At 47.7% G+C, this 10,863-nt stretch overlaps 1 protein-coding gene across 1 annotated transcript; it reads left to right on the top strand.

Moving 5' to 3' along the window:
- Positions 1 to 6,470: 6,470 nt before the first annotated feature.
- LOC310746962 (transcription factor HES-7.1-like) lies at positions 6,471 to 10,806 on the top strand. Its single transcript, XM_083581235.1, has 4 exons — positions 6,471 to 6,611; positions 6,975 to 7,070; positions 7,834 to 7,912; positions 10,219 to 10,806. Exons 1-4 carry the CDS (start codon positions 6,567 to 6,569, stop codon positions 10,677 to 10,679), a joined length of 681 nt encoding a protein of 226 aa, XP_083437361.1. The 5' UTR covers positions 6,471 to 6,566; the 3' UTR covers positions 10,680 to 10,806.
- Positions 10,807 to 10,863: the final 57 nt, after the last annotated feature.

Consider the following 10,863-nt stretch of genomic DNA (forward strand, 5'->3'; position numbering starts at 1 on the left):
TCTGCAATACTGTCTTATTTATTTTGTAGCACAGTACATTGGTTATTTTTCCAGTTGTGATGTATGGAAGTAAGAGCTGGACCATAAAGAAGGATGTTCGCTGAAGAATTGATGCTTCTGAATTCTGGTGCTGGAGGAGACTCTTGAGAGTCCCATGGACTGCAAGAAGATCAAACCTCTCCATCCTGAAGGAAATCAGCCCTGAGTGCTCACTGGAAGGACAGATCCTGAAGCTGAGGCTCCAAGACTTTGGCCACCACATGAGAAGAGAAGACTCCCTGGAAAAGACCCTGATGTTGGGAAAGATGGAGGGCACAAGGAGAAGGGGACGACGGAGGATGAGATGGTGGGACAGTATTCTCGAAGCTACCAGCATGAGTTTAACCAAACTGCGGGAGGCAGTGGAAGACAGGAGTGCCTGGCGTGCTCTGGTCCAGGGGGTCACGAAGAGTTGGACACGACTAAACAACTAAACAACAACAACATTGGTTATTGCTTTCATTTTATGCATCAATGGTCTCGTTAAATTGTAAAATTCACGTTAAATTTCATCCAATCCCTTGTTGAAGGCAGGATGTGACCGTAGCACCCCTGGCAGGTGGCTGTCCAGCCTCTTCTTAAATGAAATGGAGAAGGCAGAGAGAACTGTGTCCCACACTGAACTCCCTGGAGGAAAATCTGGCAGGTGAAGCTTTCACCATCTCTGTGCCCTAGGAAAAGCTGTACCTGCTGCTAGACTGAGTGCCTAACATGCTATCAAAAGGCATCAGGAAAAAGGGGGGCAAACTGGATTTAGGGGGCTGCACGCACATGTCTCCATAATCATTCTTCTTCTTTGGCGATTACTCGTAGCCGAGTAAGATTGTCTTCCATAAACACTGTTTTAACAATGAGTCCATAAGTGACTGTGGAGGCCAATTCCGGATCCACACGTCCTCCCACAGTGGGGACATTGGTTTCCGGGCGGGAGTTGATTATGGGGAGGGGTTTGCCAAGTGTGCCTTCCTCTTAGCATGTTTCTCCCTTGCGTCCTGAGTTCGAGTGTCTTCAAAGCCCACAACAACTTTGGTAAAGACTGTTCTCCAACTGGAGCGCTCGCAGGCCAGTGTTTCCCAGTTGTCGGTGTTTATACTACATTTTTTTAGGTTTGCCTTCAGACAGTCTTTAAACCTCTTTTGTTGACCACCAGCATTACGCTTTCCATTTTTAAGTTGGGAATAGAGGAGTTGCTGTGGAAGATGATCATCAGGCACCCACACAACATGACCAGTCCAGCAAAGTGGATGTTGAAGAATCATCGCTTTGACACTGGTGATCTTTGCTTCTTCCAGTACACTGGTATTAGTTGTCATAGCCTGATCTACTAATTTAAGTGGAAGGCTGTTGACCAACAATAACTGAGGTCCTGACCTTGGAAGAAATGGCAGGGAGCTGCTTCCCCTCTCCCCAACTCAACTTGTTTGATGCTGGGTTGGGGGGAAGGATAAAATATGCAAGTCTGGGGGGGTCTTTGTTACCCAAATGATGGAGAGGGAGCCTCTATAAATTAGATACTGTGTCTGCATAATCCCTGCAGTAATTGAGCCCAAGACATTAGTAAATGAATGGACTTTCCCCCAGGGGTTAGCTAAATTAAGGGGGGGCCACCTCCATTGATCTAAACTGACTCATTCCAGGCGGACTTTTTAAGTTAACATCGCTGCTGAATAATCCTTTGGTCCCAGTGTTATATGTTGTTATATGGTGGACTTGCAAAGAGGTAAAGGCTTTCTGGGAAATGGTATGTAATGAGTTAAAGAAAGTGTTTAAAGATACTTTTGTTAAAAAGCCAAAAGCCTTTCTACTGGGTATAGTGGGAGAAAAGATATCAGGGGAAGATAAAAGACTGTTTACGTATGCAACAACTGTGGCAAGAATTATTTTAGCCCCAAAACGGAAACAGCAAGAAGGACCAACGAAAGAAGATTGGCAGACGAAGGTGATGGACTTTGCAGAACTGGCGAAGCTGGCAGGAAAAATCCTGGGTGCTTGCTGGGATTGTGTGGGGTGGTAAGGTAAAGGTACCCCTGCCCGTTCGGGCCAGTCTTGCCAGACTCTAGGGTTGTGCGCTCATCTCACTCTATAGGCCGGGAGCCAGCGCTGTCCACAGACACTTCCGGGTCACGTGGCCAGCGTGACAAGCTGCATCTGGCGAGCCAGCGCAGCACACGGAATGCCGTTTACCTTCCCGCTGGTAAGCGGTCCCTATTTATCTACTTGCACCCGGGGGTGCTTTCGAACTGCTAAGTTGGCAGGCGCTGGGACCGAACGACGGGAGCGCACCCCGCCGCGGGGATTCGAACCGCCGACCATGCGATCGGCAAGTCCTAGGCGCTGAGGTTTTACCCAGTGTGGGGTGGTAGCAGGGCATAATTCAATTCAATTTCCATTTAAAGGCAGACTCACTTAATTTGCACTTTCTGAAAAGAACCGTGAATCGAAAAACAGCCATCTTTTGAAATTCTCACTTCTCCGAATTTTGCAATGCAGTTCTCCATCCAGGGAACGTGTACAAAAATGCACACAGCAGGATAAAGTATGCGTATAAATACACATATTAGAGAAAAAATGTTTTCTATTAGGGGAAATTGCTTTGCACAAATCTTTGGTTTGGTTTTCCACAGATACATATCAGATTGTGATTTTATTTTTTTGAAGTCATCCTGAAAATTCGCTGATGGTGATAATAATAATACACACAAGATGTCATACAAATATTTGTATATTAGGATAGATTTGCCAGTGAAATTTCAGGGTGACTTCAAAAAAGAAAAAGAAAAATCACAATCTGATATGTCTCTGTGGAAAACCAAACAGAATATTGGGAAACTGAGAAACAACACAAAATTATCCAATTTGCCCATCCCCAACGCTAGCTTGGGACAAAAACTCACCTAGTCCAACATTCTTTTTTCACAGAGGCCAATCAGACGCCTACATGCAGAACTTGAGGGCAACAAGAACTCCTCCTAGAGACGAGTAGCATGGGGTTTCGCAGTTGAGGCTTTTACAGAGATGCTGGTGCCCCCACCAAAAAGACCCTGTCAATGGTACAGTGGTACCTCGGGTTAAGTACTTAATTCGTTCCAGAGGTCCGTTCTTAACCTGAAGCACCACTTTAGCTAATGGGGCCTCCTGCTGCTGCCGCGCCTCCGGAGCACGATTTCTGTTCTCATCCTGAAGCAAAGTGCTTAACCTGAAGCACTATTTCTGGGTTAGCGGAGTCTGTAACCTGAAACGTATGTAACCTGAGGTACCACTGTATTTGCTCCATCTCCCTCCTCTTGCTGTTGACCCAGAGAGAGGATCTCAGGTTTTTCATAATGGATTCCCCAACAACCTACAGAGCTATATCATAGAATGAATTTCATCTTATTTGTGTGTTTATTTTGAACTCACTGTTTAACATAATGAGTTTGGGCTGGGTTACAGCTATAGAATTTACATAGATAGATAGATAGATAGATAGATAGATAGATAGATAGATATAGCTTTGGTCATCCTGATGCCCTTCAGAGGTTCATCGAATAGATTCATAGAATTGTAGTCCCATGTTCATCTGCCCCGGCAAAAGGCTGCTTCAGGTGGCTTTATTCTGTGGGCTCTGTAGAATATTGTGGGCTGCCTTTGGTGGACTCTGCCTATAAAAAGGGGCATATAAATTGTACAATGTAACATAAACAAACAAACAAACAAACAAACAGATAAACAAACAAAACAAAACAAAACAAATAAGACAGCTGGGGTGAGACATATCAGGTTGAACACTGGTGCCAAACTCCCTGGTGGTCTAGTGGTTAGGATTCGGCGCTCTCACCGCCGCGGCCCGGGTTCGATTCCCGGTCAGGGAATGTGTTTTGCCTTCAAAATGAACTGGGTGCAGGTTTTGCCCAAATATATATGCTTTATGTTTGAAAATACAGTTAAGTATTTAATCCGTTCCGGAGGTCTGTTCTTAACCTGAAACTGTTCTTAACCTGAAGCACCACTTTAGCTAATGGGGCCTCCTGCCGCCGGAGCACGATTTCTGTTCTCATCCTGAAGCAAAGTTCTTAACCTGAAGCACTATTTCTGGGTTAACGGAGTCTGTAACCTGAAGCGTCTGTAACCTGAGGTACCACTGTAGGTTTCTTCTGAGAACCAGTGTGGCATATAACAGTTACAGTGTTGGACACTAGGATGTAAAAGCTATAAATACGGTGCGTTTTGCACGTGCGTTTTAGAGTCATATAATTGCAGAGTTGTAAAGGACATTGGAGCTCATCTCACTCAGTCCCTTGCTGAGGGCAGGATGCGACCCTTAGCACCTCTGGCAGATGGTTGTCTAAGCCAGGGGTCGGCAAACTTTTTCAGCAGGGGCCGATCCACTGTCCCTCAGACCTTGTGGGGGGCCGGTCTATATTTTGAAGGGGGGAAAAAAGAACAAATTCTTATGTCCCACAAATAACCCAGAGATGTATTTTAAATAAAAGGACACATTCTACTCATGTAAAAACACCAGGCAGGCCCCACAAATAACCCAGAGGTGCATTTTAAGTAAAATGGCACATTCTACTCAGGTAAAAACACGCTGATTCGTGGACCGTCGGCGGGCCGGATTGAGAAGGCGATTGGGCCGGATCCAGCCTACCCATGGTCTAAGCTCTGCCTCTTGGTTTAGCCAGGATTAAACTGGGGAAGAGGGGAACCACCGTAGGGTCCTTGGAGGTGGGATCTAAATGTAAGGAAAGGAAAGGCAATGGAAGGAAGGAAGTCCTACTGAGAGGAGACCCACTGAACAAAACCACCTTCATTGATTTCATTGGGTGTGCAGAGAATATGACTTAGAACGCACGGTGTCTTTGTAACGTGTATCAATAGACTCTCCGAATAGAAAATGTCATAAAAACGAAGAGTTCATGGTTCAGAATGGACTCTCCTACCTTAGAGGTTTTTAAACAGCGGTTGGATTGTCGTCGTCCACCAGGAATCCTTTAGTTGTGATTCCGGCATTGTAGGGGGTTGGACTAGATGGCCCCTGGGGTCCCCTCCGACGCTTGAATATCACGGCTCAAGGCCCTTGATCACCTGGTCGTTGTTGGAAGAAGAGCTGGCCAAAAAAGAAAAAAAAAAGAGAAGTTGATGAACTATGCAGAACTGGCAAAAATGACAGATAAAGAGAAAAGGACAACAGTGACTTTGAAAAAGAATGGGAACCATTTATATTAGACTCACAGCTGTCAACGTTTCCCTTTTTTAAAGGGAAATTCCCTTATTCCGAATAGGATTCCTCGCAAGAAAAGGGAAAAATTGACAGCTATGATTAGACTCGATGGCAAGATTTAAAGAAACATTCACATTATTAGCATTAGAAAATGTTTAGAAAATAGGGAAATATTATAGTGTATTTACTTTTATTTTTATGTTTTGCGGCTTGATGTTATGTTATTAATAACTTTTTTCCTGTTAGGAGATAGCAAAGAGGGTGAAAAGGGAAACAAACCAGAAGCGAAAGTTGGGGGAAGCCCTGGTGAGGAGGGAGGGAGGAATATATAGTGAATGTTAAGAAATTGAGATGTATGTAATGAATGAAAAAGAAAAATGAATTTTTAAAATTATTTATTTTTTAACTTCCCCAAAGTGGTTCCGGGCATCTCCTCTCCTGGGTGCTTGCTAGGTTTTCCCTAGCAGTCAGATTTAAAAGATCTATCAACAACCTCAGGTATGCAGAAGACACAACCTTGATGGCAGAAAGTGAGGAGGAATTAAAGAACCTTTTAATGAGGGTGAAAGAGGAGAGCGCAAAATATGGTCTGAAGCTCAACATCAAAAAAGACTAAGATCATGGCCACTGGTCCCATCACCTCCTGGCAAACAGAAGGGGAAGAAATGGAGGCAGTAAGATATTTTACTTTCTTGGGCTCCATGATCACTACAGATGGTGACAGCAGCCACGAAATTAAAAAACGCCTGCTTCTTGGGAGAAAAGCAATGACAAACCTAGACAGCATCTTAAGAAGCAGAGACATCACCTTGCCAACAAAGGCCCGTATAGTTAAAGCTCTGGTTTTCCCAGTAGTGATGTATGGAAGTGAGAGCTGGACCATCAAGAAGAATGGATGGACACGACTAAACGACTCAACAACAACAACATAGAAGGACTCCTCTCCTCTCCAACTCAGAAACTATAGGGAAATGTGGAGGAGAATCTCCCAACTTTCCCTTTCCCCCCTCCTAGCAGCGGCTGGAGCTGCAAGTGTGCGCGACACGCTCCATCTCCCAGGATGGAACGCGGAGATCAAAGGGAGGATGAAGGTGCGAACTTTCCTTTCGAATTGGGGGATGTTGGGATGCGGGAGAGGCTGGGCGTGGGAGGGGCGGGAAGGGAGGATATAAAAGGGACCCCGGTGCCTTTGAAGAGCGGGATAGGAGAGAGAGAGAGAGAGAGGGGAGATTCGTGTTTCTTTCCCGGGTCCACAAGCCAAGAAGAGCCCAGCGCGCAGGAGAGACCAGCCCTCCATCCTCCATCCTTTTGGCTCCTACAAGTTATGACCATGACTAGCCAAAAGTGGGACCGCAAAGACGAGAAGAAGGTACCAGTTGCATCCGGGCTGGCTGGCTGGCAGGTGGGCCCCGCGAGGGCAGGATTCTGCTCTCAACTCCCCTCTCGGTGGAGAGGCTTGCTTCTTCTCCCTGCCTGGCAGCGGGGGTTGGGATGGATGACCTCCGGGGGTCCCTTTTTTCATTCCAACTCTGCCCCCACCAGAAGCTGGAGCTCAGAGCAGAATCGGGCCCTCTCTCGGCATGGGAATCCGCTTTTCTGTTTCAAAAGCTCTCTCTGTTCTCTTCCTTCCTCTTCCCCCCCCCTTCGCCTCCATCCCTGCCCCGCCACGCCTCTCCTCCTTCCCCACCGCCTGGCCTCCCCCTCCTGCCCCACAACCTCTCTCTCTCTGCAGCTGCTGAAGCCCCTGATGGAGAAGAGGCGCAGGGACAGGATGAATCAAAGCCTCGACCGGCTCCGGGTCTTGCTTTTCGAAGCCACCCAGGACGAGGTAAGGGCAAGGGACCCATCTCGCCCTCTCTCGGGCTGCTCACATGCAGCATATTTTTAAAGCATCAGTTCAAGGAAACCTGGGAATTGTAGTTCGTACTGGGTGCTGGGAATTGTAGTTTTGCAGGGAGGGAAACGATGGTTCCCAGGATTTTTTGGGAAGGGGAGTGGGGTGGAAATGTGCTGTGAATGCAGGGTTTTGGTTTGTTGCTGTCGTTGGCATCGGTCTGTCTGGGGAGACAATGGAGTGCGCCTCCGGGGGTGAAGCCAAACTGCTGCGTTGCAGCACCGAAGTGCGCAAGCCTGGGCAGTGTGTGTGTCTGGAGGTCCCGGGCTGCCCAGATGACAAGACCCCCCCTCTCGGCTTGGCTGATGTGGTCCAAAAGAAAACAGAGCAAGACGTTTGGCACCAGCTTGGCTGCAGGAGTTGCCGGAAGGAGGCAAACAAGGCTCCATCCAACAGTTTTAGGGACTCAAATCCGGATTTGTGTAGGGTTTACACCAGAGCCTTTTCTTCTCCTGAAGATACCCTGCAAGGCTGTGGAGCTTGGGCCTGGAGCCTGCCTTTTCGCAGGTCCCTAACTCACCAAGAGTTTGAGACCCAGCTAGCTGAAGCCTAACTCTCTCCATGCCCGCCTCCTGTTTTAAAGCCCCAACCCGCCCCCCACAAATTAAACAAAGAATATTTTATTTTCACCCCTACTTTCCTTCCCCGTTTTTTCTCCCACCCTCTTCTTTTGTCTTGTTTTTTCTCCCCCCTGCAGAGACTTAAAAACCCCAAAGTGGAAAAGGCAGAAATTTTGCAAAAAACAGTTCAGTTTTTGAAGACGCAGCCTTTATCAGGTATAACGTTTCTTGTATCGTTGTTTTATTATTTATTTTATTATTATTATTGTTGTTGTTGTTTTTACTTTTTTTTACTTTTATTATTGTTGCTACTTTAGAAAACAACCCTCCGGAGAAATGGAAAGGCTTTTCGGGAAAGGGAGCGAGGGACTTAGGTGTGGAATAACAGTCCATGAATTTTTTTGAAACAGGTTTAACTTCCTAGTAGTTGAATTTGCCCTGAGGAAGCCCCTAGGCAGTCGAAATCTGGAGAGGCCCCCTCGCAAATCATCTTCAAGCTTCTGCTTGGCTTGATTGTAATTTTCTTCCATGATCAAATCAATATTATTTTGATCCATCGTCGCAGCACCTCTAAAAGGCCCATAAACCGGTGCCTTCTGTGCCTATTTGGCAATCTGGCACTCAATGAAGGTTTGCACATTAGGTGTTTAAAGCACCCCCTTTTCCCCAAGGAATCCTGGGAACTGTAGTTTGCAAAGGGTGCTGGGAATTGTTGTTCTGTGGGGGGTGAACTACAGATTCCAGGATATATTAGGCTGGAAGGAAAACGGCGTTTCCGTAGTCATGCTGGCCACGTGACCTGGAAGCTGTACGCTGGCTCCCTCTGCCAATAAAGTGAGATGAGCACCGCAACCCCAGAGTTGGCCTTTACCTTTACCTTACCACGAGGAAACAGGCCCCCAGCACCGGGAAAACCTCTTGGAAATCCTATATAATGTATGTGCATATTTTAATGGGTCTCTGGGCCTCCCTTCCGCATCACTCTCCAAGGTAGTTGACATTTCTGGTGCGGATAATAATAATAATTTATTTTTTGTACCCCGCCCATCTGGCTGGGCTTAACCAGCCACTCTGGGCAGCTTCCAACAAAGATTCAAAATACATTAAAATGTCACACATTAAAAACTTCCCTGAACAGGGCTGCCTTCAGATATCTTCTAAACGTCAAGTAGTTGTTTATCTCTTTGACATCTGATGGGAGGGCGTTCCACAGGACGGGTGCCACTACCGAGAAGGCCCTCTGCCTGGTTCCCTGTAGCTTTGCTTCTCACAGTGAGGGGACCGCCAGAAGGCCCTCGGCGCTGGACCTCAGTGTTGAGCAAGGGCTGTAGCTGAGCGGCAGAACATCCGCCTTGCATGCAGACGGTCCTGAGTTCAAATTCCAGGTACGACTGGGAGGAGACATTGCTTGAAACCCTGGAGAGCTGTTGCCAGCCACTACTAAGCTAGATGGACCATTGGCACAACAAAGCCTTTTGCCATACAGTGGTGCCTCGGGTTAAGTACTTAATTCGTTCCGGAGGTCTGTTCTTAACCTGAAGCACCACTTTAGCTAATGGGGCCTCCTCTTGCCGCCCCGCCGCCGTAGCACGATTTCTGTTCTCATCCTGAAGCAAAGTTCTTAACCCCAGGTACTATTTCTGGGTTAGAGGAGTCTGTAAGCTGAAGCGTATGTAAGCTGAAGCGTAACCCGAGGTACCACTGTATTCCTGTTGTTGTTTAGTCGTTTAGTCGTGTCCGACTCTTCGTGACCCCCTGGACCAGAGCACGCCAGGCACTCCTGTCTTCCACTGCCTCCTGCAGTTTGGTCAAACTCATGCTGGTAGCTTCAAGAACACTGTCCAACCATCTCGTCCTCTGCCGTCCCCTTCTCCTTGTGCCCTCCATCTTTCCCAACATCAGGGTTTTTTCCAGGGAGTCTTCTCTTCTCATGAGGTGGCCAAAGTACTGGAGCCTCAGCTTCAGGATCTGTCCTTCCAGTGAGCACTCAGGGCTGATTTCCTTCAGAATGGAGAGGTTTGATCTTCTTGCAGTCCATGGGACTCTCAAGAGTCTCCTCCAGCACCAGAATTCAAAAGCATCCATTCTTGGGCGATCAGCCTTCTTTATGGTCCAGCTCTCAATTCCATACATCACTACTGGGAAAACCAGAGCTTTAACTAGACGGACCTTTGTCGGCAAGGTGATGTCTCTGCTTTTTAAGATGCTGTCTAGGTTTATGGATTAGCAAACCCACAAGGACGAAGATTTGTGCTGAATTTCTGGGCCCCACCTCTCAAAACCCTTTTACATAACCGTGATTTCTGTCCTCAGCATGGTCTCCAATGGCCTGGGATTTCTCTCTCTCTCTTAAAAAAAAAAGGGAAAGGGAGGGAAACCAAATAACCTGTTTTCGGGGACTGCCTTGCCAATCTGGGACCCTGAGCGGTGTGCTTGCAAGTTGCCCAGCGGATCTCTAAACTGTTGTCATTTCTCTTTCTCTCTCTTTCTTTATTCCACCCTTCTTGCTGCATACACCACAGAGACCAAGCACAAGGAAGATGCCCTTCTGCAAAGGTACCACAGCGGCTACCGGGAGTGCCTGACCCAAGCCACCCATTTCCTCCGGGCCAGTCCAGGCATCTGCACGGGGAAAAAGGCTTACCTGATGGAGCACATCTGCCACTGCATGGAGAAGATCACAGCCAGCCCACGGAGGGAAGTCCACCGGCCCCCACCGGCCGCCCCCACCCCCAGCTACGACCTGCAGCAGCGGTACAGCCCAGATGTCTTCGCCGGGTGCAGCCCCCCACTCAGTGGGACCCCCTACGTCCTGCACCCACCTTCGTCCACCTACCCGGCCAGCCAAGGACTGCAGGCCCGACTCGGGGGGTCGGCCCAGCAGGGCAGCTGCAGCAGGGCGCAGCAGAACAAACTCTCGGAAACGCGGAACTCCTCGCCGCAGTCCCCGCAGGCGCTGAACGTATGGAGGCCCTGGCCTTGAAGGGTCCTCCCCCCTCTAAAACCCCCTTGTAAATTTATATTAGATTCTCTATATATTGTATATTATGGGTTTTATGCTGTCGAATGTGTTGTTGTTGTTTTTGGATGGGGCCTCTCTTTTCTGGGGTGGTGGTAGATTTCCGCCTCCTCGTAAATTTATATTATATTCTCTATATATTGTATAT

The sequence above is a fragment of the Podarcis filfolensis genome (assembly GCF_964270895.1).
Source record: "Podarcis filfolensis genome assembly, chromosome: 13".
In the NCBI taxonomy this organism is placed as follows: Eukaryota; Metazoa; Chordata; class Lepidosauria; order Squamata; family Lacertidae; genus Podarcis; species Podarcis filfolensis.

Excerpts from the sequence above, each read along its gene's own strand:
- LOC310746962 (XM_083581235.1), top strand. The coding sequence starts at position 6,567 with ATGACCATGACTAGCCAAAAGTGGGACCGCAAAGACGAGAAGAAG. Across the intron at positions 7,071-7,833 it reads TCGAAGCCACCCAGGACGAG|AGACTTAAAAACCCCAAAGT; the intron begins GTAAGGGCAAGG and ends TCCCCCCTGCAG. Across the intron at positions 7,913-10,218 it reads GAAGACGCAGCCTTTATCAG|AGACCAAGCACAAGGAAGAT; the intron begins GTATAACGTTTC and ends CATACACCACAG.